This window comes from Sus scrofa, chromosome 10 (genome assembly GCF_054392235.1).
Source record: "Sus scrofa isolate SSC_HxYL_T2T_F1_AM1 chromosome 10, Sscrofa_HxYL_maternal_Yorkshire_Landrace_v2.0, whole genome shotgun sequence".
NCBI lineage: Eukaryota > Metazoa > Chordata > Mammalia > Artiodactyla > Suidae > Sus > Sus scrofa.
Window position 1 is genome coordinate 57,141,346 of NC_139392.1, and position 19,518 is coordinate 57,160,863.

General features: G+C 44.9%; 1 protein-coding gene across 1 annotated transcript in view; it reads right to left on the reverse strand.

Annotated features, from left to right (window-relative positions):
• Positions 1-19,518, reverse strand: part of RMI1 (RecQ mediated genome instability 1) — a 534,328-nt gene that overhangs the window by 189,076 nt on the left and 325,734 nt on the right. Inside the window, exon 5 of the mRNA XM_084979796.1 lies at positions 3,129-3,167. Within this exon, the coding sequence (XP_084835922.1) occupies positions 3,129-3,167 (39 nt within the window). The remainder of the gene's footprint in view (positions 1-3,128; positions 3,168-19,518) is intronic.

The window sequence follows — 19,518 nt, forward strand, 5'->3', positions numbered from 1 at the left end:
CTCCACCTGCAGCCACTGAAAATGTATATTTTTCAGCCTAAGGCTCAATACAATCAATTCTTGTTATGCGTGATAGTTATATTCTATACATTTGCCTGGAAAACCAAACCACTGTTCCTCGGGGAAACACGTGGTTCAGTTCCTGAGAAACTCTGGTCACATTTTCATCAACCAATCAATACACAACTTTGTCTTATATGTGTATCTGGCCAAGAGCACCATAACTCGTGCATGAAGGCAGCTTATCTAACACACATCTTTTCTCTATGAGGCACATCACAGCCTTCTTTGCCCTGGGGAACACTAGACAACATTTTAGCACTATGCTTGAGGGCTACCTTAAATAGCAAATCACCAACAAAAATGAAAAAAAAAATGCACTTTTGCATAAAAATGCAAAAAATGTGGCACTAAAAAGATTGGGAAAGAATGCTTGCTCAGCGGTATGAGAGCTGAAACAAGACATGTCATCTTGTCCGACCTTAGCTGGGAAGGTGCAATCAAAATTTTTCTCCAATCCGCACACGTCCACACATGGATCACAAAAGCTCCAAGAGTATTGATTTGAGGTTAACAAGCAAATTTTAGCAAGTAGGTGGATTCGCAAATACAGAATCTGAGTAATGCAAATCAACTATATTTCTGTCTTTAGCTCCTATAGCATAGATTACCAGAGCTGAGTTTGGGGAGCTCCCCCAAATATATATAAATAGGCCTTAAACCCAATAGGAAAGCCCTGAAATTCCATTCTAACTTTCTGCTGGCAGGTAGCCAGTTTTACTTATAAGAATATTCCTCCTCCCCTGATAGGCCACTGAGATTAGTGGTTAAAAGAGTGGATTCTGGAGCCTGCCTTCTGAATTTGTACCCCAGGCCCATCATTTATAAGGCTTGGCCATTGACAAATCAACCTCTCCAAGCCTCAATGTCTTTAGCTTTAGGGCCACACCTGCAGCATATGGAAGTTCCCAGGCTAAGGGTCAAATTGGAGCTACAGCTGCCGCCCTACGCCACGGCCACAGCAACACCAGATCTGAGGGGCATCTGTGACCTACACCACAGCTCTCAGCAATGTAGGATCCTTAACCCACTGAGTGAGGCCAGGGATCAAACCCTCATCCTCATGGATCCTAGTCAGGTTCATTAACCATTGAGCCACAATGGGAACTCCCAATGTCCTTATCTTTAAAATGGAGTTTATAAGAGTATCTATCCCGTTGGGTTGCTGCAATGCTTAAATGATATGTTAAGTTTAAATCACTTAGCTCCCTGCTGGGCATATTCATAGTCCTCAGTAATGACTGAATATCATATTGAGTTGAACAGAACACATTTCCCATTATAATCACACAGAAGGTCATGCAAGAAACACTACTTTCCTTAAGCTTTTCAGAGCTGTGGGCATCACTGCCAAGACAGTAAGAGGGAAAAATAAAAGTGTCCTTAAAAGGTTCATTCTAAGAGTTCCTTCTGTGGCACACTGGCATAGGTGGCATCTCTGGAGCGCTGGAACACAGGTTCGATCCCAAGCGCAGTGAGTTAAGGATCTGATGTTGCCGCAGCTGCAGCATAAGTCACAACTGTGGTTTGGATCTGATCCCTGGCCTGGGAACTCCATATGCCCCAGGGCAGGAAAAAAGAAATAATTCTAACAGAATTTCCTCTTTAACTCTTCAAGTGGATTTAATTGTGAAAGAGGGAAAAAACAAAAGTTCCAAGGGAGTTCTCCAGGGTTTTACACGTCACAATCACGGCCTTCACAAATGGTCTGCCTCCTTGCAAAGTGATGTATCTTCGGGAGTTCCCTGGTGGCCTAGCAACCGATTAAGGATTCGGTGTGGTCACTGCTGTGGCGCAGGTTTGATCCCTGGGCTGGGAACTTCCACATGCCCCAGGCATGCCCCCACCCCCTGAAAAAGTGACATATCCTTGGTTTCCTCACTTGTAAAGTGAAGGTTTAACCAATGATCTCCCAGGACCAATCCAGAACAGCAATGCGCCAGCCCAGCCTGACTTAACGGCAACTTTTTTCTCCTTCTGTTACCCCAGACTCTCTAAGATGCTCCAGCTAAAACAGTCTTCCCAAAAAGCAAAATTTAAAAAAAAAACCTTAAGACACTATTGCATGTTGAAGCTTTGTTCACTGCAGTGCTTCTGAGCCAAGTCGATTTTGCCTCTGAGACATTTGGTGATGTCTGAAGACACTTCTGATTGTCACAGGGTGGGGCAGGGGTGCTCCCAGCATCTGGTGGACAGAGGCCAGGGCTGCTGCCAACATCCTAGGCGGCACAGGACAGCCCCCACATCACGGAATCACCAGCCGCAAAGTCCCCAGTGCTGAGGTTGAGAAGTCTGGTTTCTCTTCAAGCACGATTCCCATGGATGACCTCATTGCCCTTGGCATTGAGATCCAAGGACATGGGTGTAAAGAAACTACCTGCATTGCATGGTATTCTGGTCATGACCCGTGATTTCCTGCCAACTCTGAGAATGTGTGATTTGTGGTCTTATTGGCTGCTTGAAATCCCCATCAAACTAACTCCTGCCCTAAACCTATGTTCCAATGGCCTTTTTCCTAAAGTAAGGTCTGACGAAGCTGTTTTTCACACTTAAACCTGAAAACTAAAAACACTTTGTGGATTTGATGAAGTCACAGACCTACAACCGCAGTAGAACTTTTCACCTGGGCCAACTTTATTCTGATAAAGACTTAGCAGCTGCTGGGGGATTTGGATCCTTGTCAACTGAAGCAAATTTAAACTATGATTAACTGATTCTCATTCCATTGCACTTATTCTTTCTGACTTTGGAGAAACCAGAACCACATATACATCTAAGGATGCTTTAACATCCAGCATTCTTTTCGGCTGATTGCCTTTTTTCCACTCCCACCCTGCTGTATCTTGGGATCTTAGCAGCATCACAACGGGATCTGAAACGCTTTCCTGGACTCTTTTTGACCAATGTCCAGGGAACACAGTCCCTTGACGCCCCACACCAAGCAACAAGAGAAGACACCACGGTTTGCTCTCAGATATCACTCATTGCTTCAGTGACACACTTAAACCTATCAGGAAATCCTTCAAGAGGAAAAGATTTGACAGCAAGAGTATGGGAAATAGTCTTACCTTCAGATACACTTGTTGAGTCCAGACAGAGAGAACCTCCTGTAATTAGAAAAAAGAAGAGATTTCAGTGTCCCTCTGTGTGGTACAACTCCACCAATTCCCCAGGACGATTTGACAATTGTCCCCTGCCCACCTGCCGCTCTCAGGATTCTTTCATTCCCTCCTTCCACCTCGGATAACAGTCCTGGTACCACAATTTTGAATCATGCTTTCCTTTTTTTCATTTTGAACCATTCATCTGTCAACAGCAGCTGCAGAGAGCAATGTCTTTATCTTACAGAAAAGGAAAATTGAACTAAAAGTAAGTCCAGGAGTTCCCATTGTGGCTCAGCGGTTAACAAACCCTGCATCCATGAGGATGCAGGTTCCATCTCTGGCCTCAATCAATGGGTTAAGGATCCGGCGTTTCCATGAGCTGTGGTATAGGTTGCAGACACAGCTCGGATCTAGCGTAGCTGTGGCTGTGGCGTAGGCCAGCAGCTGTAGCTCCAATTTGACCCTTAGCCTGGGAACCTCCATATGCCAAGGATGTGGCCCTAAAAAAAAAAGAAAAAAATAAAAGAAAAGGAAGACCAGTGCCTCGTCCCCAGAGATCACATGATAAGAGCTGCACTTGAGACTGTCCCCGTCTCTAGAGTGGCTGGGACAGAGCTCCAGGAATATAAACTGAGAGATTCTTAGGGACTTAGGATAGGAAGAATTGTACCTCTTTTTCACTAATAAAAACATCTTTGATGGTATCTAATGGAAATGTCCCTAATAAAATATTTTCCTCCCCTTACAAACTGGGAGGTTGGGATTGGCATAAACACACTACTACATACAAAATCTATAGGCAACAAGGACCTACTGTATAGCAGAGGGTAATCTATTCAATACTCTGTGATAAGCTATATGGAGAAAGAACCTAAAAAAGAATGTATATATGTATATATGATTCACTTTGCTATGCACCTGACACTAAAAAAAAATTTTTTGGAGTTCCCGTAGTGGCACAGTGGTTAACGAATCCGACTAGGAACCATGAGTTTGCGGGTTCGATCCCTGGCCTTGCTCAGTGGGTTAAGGATCCGGCGTTGCCTGAGCTGTGGTGTAGGTCATAGACCCGGCTCAGATCCCGAGTTGCTGTGGCTCTGGAGTAGGCCGGCAGCTATAACTCCAATTAGACCCCTAGCCTGAAAACCTCCATATGCCACAGGTGCAGCCCTAAAAAAGGTAAAAAGACAAAAAAAAAAAAAAAAATTTGTCTTTTTAGGGCCGTACCCATGGCATATGGAGGTTCCCAGGCTAGGGGTCCAATCGGAGCAGTAGCTGCTGGCCTAGGCCACAGCCACAGCAACGCAGGATCCGAGCCGCATCTGTCACCTACACCACAGTTCACAGCAATGCCGGATCCTTAACCCACTGAGCAAGGCCAGGGATTGAACCCGCAACCTCATGGTTCCCAATCGGATTCGTTTCCTCAGCACCACAACAGGAACTCCACAGGAACTCCTTTTTTTTTTTTTGAAATTTATTTTTTTTAATGTATTTCCCTTATCCTGTCTTTAGTGATAATTTAGGTAAAGAAGAATTAATTCCTTTAAAAATATTGAATTCTTGGAGTTCCCGTTGTAGCTCAGCGGTTAACAAATCCAACTATCATCCATTAGGACACAGGTTTGATCCCTGGCCTCATGCAATGGGTTAAGGATCCGGCGTTGCTTTGGACTGTGGTGTAGGTCACAGATGCGGCTCAGATCCGTGTTGCTGTCGCTGTGGTGTAGGCCAGTGGCTACAGCTCCGATTCAACCGGTAGCCTGGGAACCTCCATATGCCACAGGTGTGGCCCTGAAAAGACAAAAAAAAAAAAAAGACACACACAAAAAACGTTATTGAATTCTTAATCTTAAGATTTGCTAAACTTTACATATACCCATAAGGGTGGAAGCTTTTATACACATTTTACACATGAGAAAACGGAGATCTGGAGACAGCAAAGTGATCTCAGTCACATAGTTGGGAATTCAGACACAGAATAACACAAGCCCAGGGCCCCATCTCTTAACCTGTGCACTGCACTGCCCCCTGTATTATTTTTACAACCAAGACATAACATCCATATAGTACACAAATTTTTACATGTCACCATCACCCAGATCAAGGGACAGAACATTTCCATGACTCCAAGCCCCCTTGGGCTTCCTCCCAGGGTAAAGAGCTCTCCTGATGTGCTATTGTATTTTTTTTTTTTTTTTACCACCCTTCCAGAGAGCTGGAAGCTGCTTGAGCAGACACACAGCCTGCTTAAGACCACACGCTCCTTTAAGAAACCTCTACAGAAATGAGGCAGCTGATCTTTTTCTCACAGATGTGCCTGACTGTGGTCCAAATAACAAGCACTGTACCTTGCATATGATGCTTGAACAGCTGGATATCCACAGACAAAAGAAGGCATCCAGACACAGAGCTTATGTTCTTCACAAAAATTAACTCAAAATCACTCACAGACCTCAGTGTGAAACGCCAACACTATAAAACTCCTGCAAGATAACGTAGGAGAAAATCTAGATGACCCTGGTTTGGCAATGACTTTTTAGCTGCAGCCCCAAAGGCATGATCCATGAAAGAAAGAATTGATAAGCTGGATTTCATTAAAATTAAGTTTTCCTGCACTGTGACAGACTGTCAAGAGAGCGAAAAGATAAGCCACAGACTGGGAGACAATATTTGCAAACGACACATATGATAAAGGACTATTATCTAAGATAGTCAAAGAACTCAAAACTCAACAATAAGAAAACAAATAACTGATTTTAAAAATGGGCCAAAGACCTTAACAGACACCTCACCAAAGAGGATCTATAGGCAGCAAGTAAGCAAATAAAATGATAGTCCATAAAACAGGTCCTCAGAAAAAGGCATATTAAAACAACCAGATTCCACTAGATACCTATTAAAATGGTAAAAACTCCAGACCATTGAAAACATCAAATATTGGTCAAGATGTGGAGCAAGAGGAAATGCCAAATGGTACAGCCACTTTGGCAATTTCTTACAAAACTAGACATATTCTTACCATGTGATAAAGTAATCATGCTCCTTGATATGTACTCAATGGGGTTACAAACTTACGTGGATACAAAAACCTGCACATGGGAGCTCCCTAGTGGCCTCGCAGTTAAACAATCCAGCATCATCACTGCAGGCTGGGGTTCGATCCCTGGCCCAGGAACTTCCACATGCCACAGGTACGGCCAAAAAATTAATAAAAAATAAAAACCTGCACATAGATTTGGGGGGGTGCACTGGGCTTGCAGCACATGGAAGTTCACAGGCCAGGGATGAAACCCACACCACAGCCGAAACCAGAGCCAGAGCATTGACAATACCGGGCCCTTAATCCACTGAGCCACCAGGGAACTGCATTTGTGTTTTTTTGTTTGTTTGTTTTGGGGGTGGGGGGGGCAGGTGGTGCACATCAATGTTTAGAGCAGCTTTATTCTTTTTTTTTTTTTCTTTTAGGGCCTCACCCACAGCATATGGAGGTTCCCAGGCTAGGGGTCCAATCAGAGCTGCAGCTGCGGCCTATGCCACAGCAATGCCAGAGCTGAGCGGTATCTGTGACCTACACCACAGCTCATGGCAATACCAGATCCTTAACCCACTGAGCGAGGCCAGGGATCAAACCTGCAACCTCATGGTTCCTAGTCAGGTTTGTTTCCACTGCGCCGCAACAGGAACTTCTAGAGCAGCTTTATTCTTTTTTTTTTTTTTTTTTTTGTCTTTTTTTGTCTTTTTTTGTCTTTTGTTGTTGCTATTTTTTGGGCCGCTCCCGCGGCACATGGAGGTTCCCAGGCTAGGGGTTGAATCGGAGCTGTAGCCACCGGCCTACGCCAGAGCCACAGCAACGCGGGATCCAAGCCGCGTCTGCGACCTACACCACAGCTCACGGCAACGCCGGATCGTTAACCCACTGAGCAAGGCCAGGGATCGAACCCGCAACCTCATGGTTCCTAGTCGGATTCGTTAACCACTGCACCACAACAGGAACTTCTAGAGCAGCTTTATTCTTAATTGTCACAACTTGGATGCAGCCAAGACATACTTCAGTAGGTGAATGAATAAACTTTAGTACATTTAGACAATGGAATATTATTCCACACTAAAAATAAATGAACTATCAAGCCATGAAAAGACATGAAGGAACTTTAAATGCATATTACTAAGTGAAAGACGCCAGTGAAAAGGCTACACATTTTATGAATCCAATCATATGAACGCTAAAAAAGGCAAAACTATGGAGAGAGGAAAAGATCAGTGGTTGCCAAGGGCGAGTAGGGAGGAAGGAAAGAATAAGCAGAACACAGAAGACTTCTTGTTGTCGTTGTTGTTGTTTTAGGGCTGCACCTGTGGCATATGGAAGTTCCCGGGCTAGGGGTCAAATCAGAACTGCAGCTGCTGCCCTACGCCACAGCAACGTGGGATCCAAGCCGTGACTGTGGCCTACACTACAGCTCATGGCAACGCTAGATCCTTAACCCACTGAGTGAGGCCAGGGATTGAACTTGCATCTTCATGGATACTAGTCAGATTCTTAACCTGCTGAGCCACAGCAGGAACTCCCACAGAGGATTTTTAGGGCAGTGAAAGTATTCTGTATGCTATTACAGTGGTGGCTACATGTCAATATACTTTTGTATATACTTTTGTCCAAGACCAAAGAATGCACATCACCATGAATGAACTCTAATGTCAACTACGGACGCTGGGTAATGCTGTGTCAGTGTGGGTTTGCCACTTGCAATAAATGCACCCCCCTTCTGGGGGATGTTGATGATGGGGGAGCTACGCATGTGTAGAGGATGGTGATATGTGGAACATCTCTGTACTTCCCACTCAATTTTGCTAAGAAAGTAAGCTATAAAAAAATAAAGTCTATTTTTTTTAAAAAAAGTCATCTCCAGAGTTCCCATTGTGGTGCAGTGGTTAATGAATCCGACTAGGAACCATGAGGTTGCGGGTTCGATCCCTGGCCTTGCTCAGTGGGTTAAGGATCCAGCGTTGCCATGAGCTGTGGTGTAGGTCACAGATGCGGCTCGGAGCCCAAGTAGCTGTGGCTGTGGTGTAGGCCGGTGGCTACAGCTCCGATTCGACCCCTAGCCTGGGAACCTCCATATGCCACGGGAGTGGCTCAAGAAAAGACAAAAAGACCAAAAAAATTAATTAATTAATTAATTAATTTAATTAAATAAGTCATCTCCTCCCCAGGATATCCAGAAATTGTTGCCCAGGGGGTTCCCCCACCCCTCCAGCGAGGGCCCCTGTTACAGCAGGTTTGGAAACCACTGGCTTCTTGTGCACCAACACCTGCCATTTAATGGCTCTGTGACCCTGTAATCTCAGCACTTTTTCCCCCTGCCGGCTTTAGCATACTACCCATAAAACGGAGGAGATATTCACTTCCTCATGGAATTGTAGGAAAGATGCAATGAGGATTCGAGGGGGAAAAAAAACTTCACCTGTAATTCCTCCCCCTCTCCCTAAGGAGTTTGGGCTTTGGTCTAAGGGCAAATGGGACTCGCCCAAGAATTTTAAGGAGGGGAGTGATGTGATTAGCTTTATTTAGAAATATCACTGATTCATGGATTTTAAAAAATCCGTGAGTCAGCAATGTGGATATGCATGGAGGGAGGAGGAGGGGCAGGCTCGAGGCCCCAGGGAAGGACCCTATCTGAGAGAGAAGAGCTGAGATAGTGAGGGACTTTTATCTTCCCTTCACAGCCCACAGCAGGTCTTCACAGCCTGCAACAGCAGGTCTTATCTGTTCCACCACAGAGTAACCTGATCCTCTAGGCTCTGAACCTCTGCTGTTCCTACTGCCTTCTACACTGCTCAGTCCCCAGTCGTGAACTTGCTGCAAGAGGCTGTAATGGTTTTCCTTCTTCCAACCCCAATCCACTCTGTATAAAGCAGCCATGGATGTTAATCAAATCTCTTCCACTCCCCACTTCAAAACTCTCTGGTAGTTCCAATCACATTGAATAAAATAAAATTCTTTACCCTGGCTTGAGGATCTGGTTGATGTCCCATCCCACTTCATCATTTCTCTCCCCGAACCGTGTCCCGTCATGGCTCAGTGGTTAATGAAACCCGACTAGTAACTGTGAGGAACGTGGATTCAACCTCTGGCCTTGCTCAGTGGGTTAAGGATCCGGCATTGCCATGAGCTGTGGTGTAGATCACAAATGCAGCCTGGATCCCACTGTGGTGTAGGCCGGTGGCTACAGCTCTGACTGGACCCCTAGCTTGGGAACTAACATATGCCATGGGTGCAGCCATAAAAAGACCAAAAAAAAAATGCTTTCCAAGGAGCTCCCACTGTGACACATTGGGATTGGAGGTGTCTGGTGAGCGCTGGGACACAGGGTTCCATCCCAGCTTCGCCCAGTGGGTTAAGGATCTGGCGTTGCTGCAGCCGCAGCTTAAGTTGAGACTGTGGTTTGGTTCTGATCCCCGGCCCAGGAACTCCATATGCTGCAGGGCGGCCAAAAAAGAAAAAAAAAATTTTAAATAAATAACTAAAATAAAATGCTCTCCCTGCCCTGCCTACCCCATCCATCTCATTCCTTTCCCCACCTGCCCGCCCCACACCCTCAATCTTTGCCTGAAGATTTCATTCCCATCTGAGCTATAATGACTCCGACTCAGAGAAGCCTTCCTTTCCTTAATTTAAATTTATACGCAGGAGTTCCCATTGTGGCTCAGCAGTAATGAACCCAACTAGCATCCATGAGGACTTGGGTTTGATTCCTGGCCTCGCTGAGTGGGTTAAGGATCTGGAGTTGCTGTGAGCTGTGGTGTAGGTCACAGATGTGGCTCAGATCTGGTGTTGCTGTGGCGGTGGCGTAGGCCGGCGCTGCAGCTCCAATTCAACCCCTAGCATGGGAACTCTCATATACTGAGGGCGCAGCCCTAAAAAGAAAAAAAAAATATATTCAGCATGATCACCACCTGCTATTTTTCTTATTCAGTTATGGGTTGATCATGGCATTGTCTATCTCATTCTATTAAAATGTTGCCTCTCCAAGACCAGGAACTGCCTGTCTTATAACTTAAACCTAGCCTATAAGAGGTATGAACAAAGAAAAGATTATTACATGAATAAAATAAAACTATGTGGGGTGGAGGAGGTATGTATAGAAATATCTCGGGAGTTCCCATCGTGGCGCAGTGGTTTACGAATCCGACTAAGAACCATGACGTTGCGGGTTCGGTCCCTGGCCTCGCTGAGTGGGTTAAGGATCCGGCGTTGCCGTGAGCTGTGGTGTAGGTCACAGACGCAGCTCAGATCCCGAGTTGCTGTGGCTGTGGCATAGGCTGGCAGCTACAGCTCCGATTGGACCCCTAGTCTGGGAACCTCCATATGCCGTGGGAGAGGCCCTAGAAAAGGCAAAAAGACCCCCCCCCAAAAAAGAAAGAAATATCTCTGATGATCCCACCCAACAACTATTACTTTTAACCATTGTTCTAGCATACCATGTACTTTATTGCCTACATCTGTGTATCAGCCTTTTCCATTCCTCTTCAGCATTGGAATTATTTTCATATTTATCTTTGCATGCCCAACATCTTACTCAGTACGTGACACATGGCAAATATTCAACAAGTATTTGTACAATGAATGAATGAGTACTACTCAGCTGAGGTTTTACTTCTTATTGAGCCAACTTTTAATTCATTGTCACTTCCAAATGATTCCTCTTGGCATTAATTTATATCTTCTCCTTCTCATACTTTTAATCAAGACCTGCTCACATTCAACATTCAACTGTCCTCGGGATTGGGCTGGAAAGGAGATGCCCTCTAACCTCAGCTCCTCAAACTGCTCTCTTTTTACAGCATAATTTGTCTGAATTCACTCCCTTCCTCTCTCCTCCACTCCTGCCCAGGTTTACCTCCCCAATTCTCCCCTATACACCCTCTGAGGCAATACTTGTCCAGGCATCATCATACTCAAGTTGATGAGCTGTTAAAAGGCACACTGTGGCGTTCCTAGTGGCCTCAGGGTTAAAGGATGTGGTGCGGGTTTGATCCCTGGCCCGGGAATTTCTGTGTGTGTGGGCATGACCAAAAAAAAAAAAAGAATTCCCATTGTGTCTCAGTGGAAATGAACCCAATTAGTATCCATGAGGACGTGGGTTCCATCACTGTCCCTGATTCATGGGTTAAGGATCTGGCATTGCTGTGAGCTTCCGTCTCTGTGGTAGATAGGACTCAGATCTGGCATTGCTGTGGCTGTGTTGTAGGCCAGCAGCTGCAGCTCCAATTCAACCCCTAGCCTGGGGAACTTCCATATGGTGCAGGTTTGGCCCTAAAAAGCAAAAAAAAAAAGCACATTGCTGTCTCCCATCTCATATCTAACAGATTGGACTCTCTGGAGTTGGTGTCTGGAAATACGCCTTCCTAACTTCCCAGATGATTCTAAAGGAAACCAGAATATGTTACCCTAAAATATGCCTCTTTGACATGAAAATTATTTTGAGCTGAAAGCAATTAAGAAGCAGTAAATGCAGAAAGGCTTCCCCTGCTGTGCCTGAAGGCAGGAAAGAAATTCTCCTTTGATTGGAGACAGACATTTATCAACCCAGAGACCAACCAGGGGAATCTGCAAACAAACCTTGTTAAACTAACCTTGATTTACCTAGTTAAGTGAGAGAAGGACTAACTAGCCCTACCTACACAACTCCCTGGCCCAAACCCTTCTGTCTTCTCAATTCTTCACAAATGTACTGTTTCTTTGTCTAAAAGGCATACAGCTTCCTGCTCTGGTCACTTCTTGAGGTCTTCGTTTTTTTATGAATGTGTAAAAATTCAATAAAACATGTATGCTTTTCTCTTGTTAATCTATCTCTATCGGTTTAATTTTCAGACCCATCCAGGGAACCAAAGAGGGTTGAGGAAAACTTGTTCCTCCCCCAGTTCTCAAGGACACCAATATTTAAGACCACTAGTAAGCTGCTTTTATTTTTTTAAATAGTTAACATCCTTACAATGCCAAAATATTCCAAAGGTGTAATAGGATTTGGGTCAGCTTGCTACACCTAACTATAGAATTCCTACTAATTAATAAAATGATTAACAACCCAACAGTAAAAAGGGCAGGAGGCATGAACAGGCACTTTTCAGAATTGCCAAAAAGCATAGAAAAGATGCACTATCTTGACAAAGTGAACACACATCAATCTCTTGCCTAAATATCTATACCCTATTCTTTTTTTTTCTTTAAGGGCCGCACCCACAGCATATGGAAGTTCCCAGGCCAGGGGTTGAATCAGAGCTGCAACTGCCAACCTACGCCACAACCAAAGCAACTCGGGATCTCAGCCATGTCTGCCACCTATACCATAGTTCACGGCAACGCCAGACCCTTAATCCACTGAGCGAGGCCAGGAATCGAATCTGCAGTCCTCATGGATACTAGCTGGGTTCATTACTTCTGAGCCATGCCGGTAACCCCACCCTAAGTATCCTTACATTCGTGCACCAAAACATTTCCAAGAATGTTCCTAGCAGCATTGTTTATGATATAAACTAACAACTCAAATGTCCATCAACAGAAGATAATGGACATCTGAGTTGATGAAGAAGATGATTGTTTAAAAAAATGCATTTTTAAGAGTAAATTTTCAAGGTCTTGTTGGCTTTACTCAGTAGTTTATGAATCAGGCAGCATCTCATCTAGCAGATAGAAAGAGTCTTCAAAGAGCTTACAAAGTGAAAGACTTTTAGAGGCAGAAGGTGAAGGAAGCCTAAAAGCAGAGTGGATTGTTCTGGGCAAGGTCACCTTCCTAGAAAGTCACGTGTTTTTCCAGCACTCTACACTAAATAAGCCATATTTTCCCCTCTGATTTGATATTCCATTTCTTTTGTATAATAAACTTGTTTGTATCCAGTTCTGAGGAATCCATTCTTTCTCATCTGTGATCAAAGGCAACCTGTAGCTTTGGAATAGGAAGCAAAGAAAACCTGCTCGCTTTATTCTTCATGAGCTCCTGAATGGCTTTGCTAAGACAACCAGTCAGAAGGGTTTGTAGTGTAAATGCAAAGGCCACCTAGAGATGCCCCAGCCTTTTCCGGGTCTAGTCCTTGAAGATCAGAAAGCCCTTCCAAGGTTGGGTTTCAAAAATGCTTAGAGTTCCCATTGTGGCTCAGCAGTTAAGCACCCGACCAGTATCCATGAGGATACGGGTTCGATCCCTGGCCTCACTCAGTGGTTAAGGATCCAGCATTGCTTCAAGCTGGGAGATGTGGCTCAGATCTGGCATTGCTGTGCTGTGGCTGTGGCATAGGCCAGCAGCTGCAGCTCTAATTCGACCCCTAGACCGGGAACCTCCATATGCCACTGGTTCAGCCCTAAAAAGAAAAAAGGGAAAAAAAGAATGCCCAGCACAGTACTGGGGCCAGGGCAGGCCACCCTGAAATATGCCTCAATGGCATATTGGTTATTTTGAATTAAATTTAATTAAATGGGGGATGCAAGAGGGACACTGACCGTTCTTTCTCCCCACCCCTTACACCCCAGAGCAGGAAATACATTTCCATATGAAGCATGCCCTCCCTGTCCCTGGAGAAAGAGGATCCCTTATCACAGATGTAGGGAATTCAGACAGGGAGTCTGTATAAACAGACCTCATTCCTTCTTTAATTTACTATCCCAAGCCCAAACTGTCTAGATTCTTCACTAATGAAGCTCCTAAAGATGAAGTTTCTTTGTCCTGTCAATTCCTCACAAATTTACTGTTTCTTTATCTAAGAAGTGTCAGTGAAGGAGTTCCCGTTGTGGCTCAGAAGTTTAAGAACCTGACTAATATCCATGAGGACAAGTGTTTGATCCTTGGCCTCGCTCAGTGGGTTAGGGATCCAGCATTGCCATGAGCTGTGGTGTGGGTCCCAGACGAGGCTTGGCTCCTGCGTTGCTATGACTGTGATGTAGGCTGACAGCTACAGCTCTGATTTGACCCCTAGCCTGGAAACTTCCATATGCCTCAGGTGCAACCCTGGAAAAAAAAAAGAGAGAGAGAGACGGAGTTCCCGTTGTTGTGCAGCAGAAATTAATCCAACCAGTAACCATGAGGTTGCGGGTTCGAGTCCTGGACTCACTCAGTGGGTTAAGGATCTGATGTTGCCATGAGCTATGGTGTAGGTAGCAGATGTAGCTCGGATCCCACATTGCTGTGGTGTAGGCCGGCAGCTGTAGCTCAGATTCGACCCCTAGCCGGGAATCTCCACATGGTGTGGGTGTGGCCCTAAAAAGCAAAAAAGAAAGAAAACAAAAGCCCAGTGCCTTGTCCCCAGGGGTCACATGATTGGAGGGGCCCTAAAAAGACAAAAAAATAAATAAATTTTAAAGAAAATAAATAAATAAATAAATAGGTGTAAAGGCTGCCTGCTTTGGCCATTTCTTAGATCCCACTCCCTGGAGACCTCCACACAAATGAACTGACATTTGTTCTCCTCTTGTCAGTCTAACAGTTTTATGAGTCTGGCCACAAAACAACCAGAAGCCAGAAGAGGAAGCAATCTCCCCCTCCCCAAGCACAGCCTGACACCGGATTAACAAAGCACAGCCTCCTCAGGCAGCCAATGTCCTGTGCTTTGCCAGCAGGAGCAACATTTTCAACCATCAGTGGGGATTTTGATCTCAACCCCCTGAGAACAGGACTTCACCCAGAAAAGAACTTGGCTTTGAACTGGATGTAAGAGGACCCTGATCAGGGAGCTCTCTTGTGGTGCATGGGTTCAGGATCTGTCATTATCACTGCTGCAGCTTGGGTGGCTGCGGTGGCTCAGGTTTGATCTCTGGCCAGGGAACTTCCCCATGCTGTGGGCATGGCCAATGAATAGATAAACAAATAATAAACTAATTAAATAAAATAACAGCAGACCCCCTTCCAGAAGCTCTTCCCCCATGGGAACAACTTCCCCAGCCTCAGAGCCAATCTGAAAGAATTTTTCAGATTTTTCTTGGCAAATTTTGCTTTCAGTTCTCTTCTCTCACAGTTTGTATTAAAACATCCTTCTCGGCATTTTTCTACTGTGGTGCAACCAAATCTGCAGTGTCTTGGGAGCGCTGGGGCGCGGGTTCGATCCCTGGCCCGACACAGTGGGTTAAGGATCCAGCATTGCTGCAGCTGCAGCTTAGGTCACAGCTAAGGCTTGGACCTGATCCCTGGCCCAGGAATGCCATATGCCTCAGGGTGGCCAAAAAGAAAAAAATGTAACAAATTTTTTTTTTTTACTTTAAAATGTTCTTCTCTGTGGAAGGATGTTAATAACCTGGAGAATTCTAAGTGCTAAGATTAGACATGCTGAGCACCGGCTGACTCCACCACCCAGAAAGCGAGCCCCTGCTGTGTCAGAGGGGAGGTGCCAGGAATTAGAACATAAAGACAAAACTTGACTTGGTCCTATTCCTGAAGGAGATTATAGGCCCTGGGGCTAAACAAACAGCAATAGTACAAGTCATAACCCGATCAGAACAATCCCTGCAGAGGTGAGGAACTTGGCTGAAGTCTTTCTATACCCACTTGAATGTGTGACTCAGTCTTCCTGGGTCTCTCCTTTCTCATCAGAAAAACAATAAAACCCACACTGGCGTTCCAGTCATGGCTCAGGGGTTAACTAACCCGACTAGTATCCATGAGGATGCGGGTTCAATCAATGGCCTTGCTCAGTGGATTAAGGATCTGGTGTTGCCGTGAGCTGTGGTGTAGGTCGCAGACCCGGCTCAGATACCGCATTGCTATTGCTGTGGCTGTGGCGCAGGCCAGCAGCTACAGCCCTGATTCAACCCCTAGCCTGGGAACCTCCATATGCCACGAGTGTGGCCCTAAAAAGACAAAAACGAAAAACAAAAAAACAAACAAACAAAAAAAAAACCCCATCTCTATCTAAGTAAGTGCCTGGTGGCATTGTGAGCACTCTGGATGTGACTAGTTCTTATTTCCCAGAACTATGGGAATCTGAGGAAGGGACCCTTCATCACATCTTAGGCCTTTGAGAACACACAGGTTTCACAAAATTGGAGACTTAGAATTCAGGTAAAGGCTGCAATTGGGGAACAGTACGGAGGCCGGTTAGGGGAGTTCCAAGAGGCACCTGAAGGATGTGCACTGCTTTCTTTTTCTTTTTTCCACTTTTGGCCACCCTACGGCCTACAGAGCTCCAAGCAGCTGCAGCAACACCAGATCATTAACCCACTATACCAGGTCGGGATTGAACCTGTGTCCCAGTGCTCCCAAGATACTACCAATGCTGTTGCACCACAGTGGGAACCCTGGGTGTGCACTGCTTTCTGACTTCCATCTGCAAAGGTAGTAGGACCAGAGAGGACAAAGCAGGATGAAGGTAGGATTTCTAAAGGTTCAAGCCAACAGCAGTTGCCCAGGACAAAGCGCCCTGAGGAAAATTCAGGATTGGGGAGTGTGGGGGGAAAACAAACAAAAAACTTTACGTAAGTAGTTACGATGCATATCTAAGGAAAAATTTCAAATGACCCCAGTTTCTTGCATCTTCCCAAACATATCAACATAACTTGATATGTTCGTTGATTAACTGGATATGTTTGTAATTAGTAGCAATCTCTCTCTTTTTTTTAATTTCTGGCCATGTCATCAAAGTGAGCCAAGCCACAGCAGTGACAATGTAGGATCCTTAAACCACTGAGCCTCCAGGGAACTCCTTAGCAGTAATCTTTTGATGCTGGACTGCAAGCGTTTCCCACACAGTACCCACTAGCCACCTGTGCCCTATTGACCCTTAAAATGTGGTTAATATGCTGAGAAACTGAGTTTTAAATTTTATTTCACTTCAATTAAGTTTATTTTCTCTTTTTAGGGCCACACCTGCAGCATATGGAGGTTCCCAGGCTAGGGGTCAAATCAGTGCTGTAGCCACTGGCCCATGCCACAGCCACAGCAATGCCATATCCAAGCCGAGTCTGCAACCCACACCACACCCCATGGCAACACTGGATCCTTAACCCACTGAGCGAGGCCAGGGGTCGAACCCGCATCCTCTCGGATACTAGTCTGGTTTGTTATCCACTGAGCCACAATGGGAACTCCTCAATTCAATTAAGTTTAAATCTAAATAGGCACATGTGACCAAAGGGTACCACACTGGACAGCACAGCTCTAGATCATTATCATCCCTGCCTTGAGCTCACCCTTCATGGAAGGTAGTGGGCAGATCACCTAAAAGGAGAGAGCTGGGGCTTTATCAAGACTCCAAAATACATTGTATGAACTGTGTTTACGGCAGCTCGCTAAGGACTGTTCATTTTACAGATTGAGAGGAAAGGAGGAAAAAACAAAACAAAACAAAACCTCCAATCAAATCTGTTCAGGGCAGTTTTCTTCCCTGCTTTTATTTATTTATTTGTTTATTATTTATTTTTCTTTTTTGGCCTCCCTGTGGCGCATGGAGTTCCCAGGTCAAGCATCAGATCCAAGCCACAGTTGCGACCTATGCCACAGCTGCAGCAACACTGGATCCTTTAACCCATTATGCCAGGCAAGAGATCAAACGTGTTTCCTGGCACTGCAAAGACACTGCCAATCCCTTTGAGTCAGAGCGGGAACTCCTTCCCCTGCTTTTAGAAGGGGGCTTACTATTTTTGCATTTGTTTCCATCCAGTCACTCCCCACACCATAATCAGGATCCTGCAAAGATTGTTTCTACACAAAGAAAAATAGAACAAAAAAGGAGATGAACATAGACTTTTTTGAGAGCTATCGGACCTTTCTTTTACTTAGAAATGAACTTAAATCTTGTTGTATGAGTCTTGCAAAAAGTCTGTGCCCCAGAGCAATACAACATGATCTAGCCTCTCATCTTTTATCACGATAATCTTTCAGAGTATCAAATAATTATGCCAGACAAACATAAATATCAAAACAGTGTCTTAGATAAAGATGCTGACTCTTTCAGAGATAGAAAGTGATGAATGGGTACCTTTCCAGCAGTTGTCCTGGAACTTTGAAACAACAAATGTTTCTAAGGCAGAGAGGGAAGCAGGCCAATAGAACAATGAATCATGTCTAGACAGGGATTACGACAATCCTCATAATGTGGATGAGACAAAATTGAGGCCCGAAAAAGGTTAAATGACATGTCCAGAGCTGGGAAATCACATCTGTAAAATGGACTTGAACTGGGTCTTCTGACCCCAGATCTGATATTGCTGCTGCTTCTATTTTCAGGACTAGAATGGAACAAGAGCATTTATTTTTATGATCGGTTTTTTGCAGTGTGTGCTCTCCTGCATCCTTGATAACTCAACTGAAATCACAGAAATCTAAAATGAGATTATCGTAACACCCAATGATGACATTTTCTTTCCTTTTTTTTCCGCTCTTTACGGCCACTCTTCATATGGAAGTTCCCAGGCTAGGGGTTGAATCAGAGCTGCAGCTGCCAGCCTACACCACAGCCACAGCAATGCAGGATCTGAGCCGCATCTTCAACCTACACCACAGTTCACGGCAACACCAGATCCTTAACCCATTGAGAAAGGCCAGGGATTGAACCCACATCCTCGTGGATACTAGTCCATAAGCCACCAATCCACAACAGGAACACCCCAGTTACGACATTTTAGAAATACGATTATGGTAACATAGAAAATATGAAAAGAATATTGTGTCGATTTCATTATAATTAAACTATGAAAAAAGTATTTTTTTCTTTTTATAGCTGCACCCACAGCATACGGAAGTTCCTGGGCTAGGGGTTGAATTAGAGCCGCAGCTGAGGCCTATGCCACAGCCACAGCAACATCGGATCTGAACCACATCTGTGCTGCATCTGTGACCTAAGCTGCAAAATTCGGCAATGCCAGATCCTTAACCCACTGAGCCAGGCCAGGGATCAAACATGCAATCCTCACAGAGACAGTGTCAGATCCTTAACACTCTGAGCAAGAGTAGAAATTCCTCATAAAGTAATTTTTAAAATCCTCGATGGTTTTTGATCTGGGCCAATCACTTGTGCCATTTGCTTAAAATACAGTGAGACGTAGATACTCTGACCACCCATTCTGATGCAGAATGTCTGGGGAGGGGGCCCAGACATCTTTTTTTCCTTCTTCACAAAACACACAATTCTAAGGAAGCCCCAAAGTTTGAGAATCATTACTCACATACAGCATAGGTGACTGAGAAAGGATAGTAAGGGAGGAGGGAACCCAGGAGGATGAGTCATAGAAGCCGGAGGCACTTCACGATGGGGAATGGAGGATGGGAGATAGAGAAGAGATACAAGGAAGCAGCCATCGGACTTGATAACATGAAGGTCATAGGCATTTCTGAGAGAAGTGGAGGCATCAGAATGTGTTTGGCACAGGATG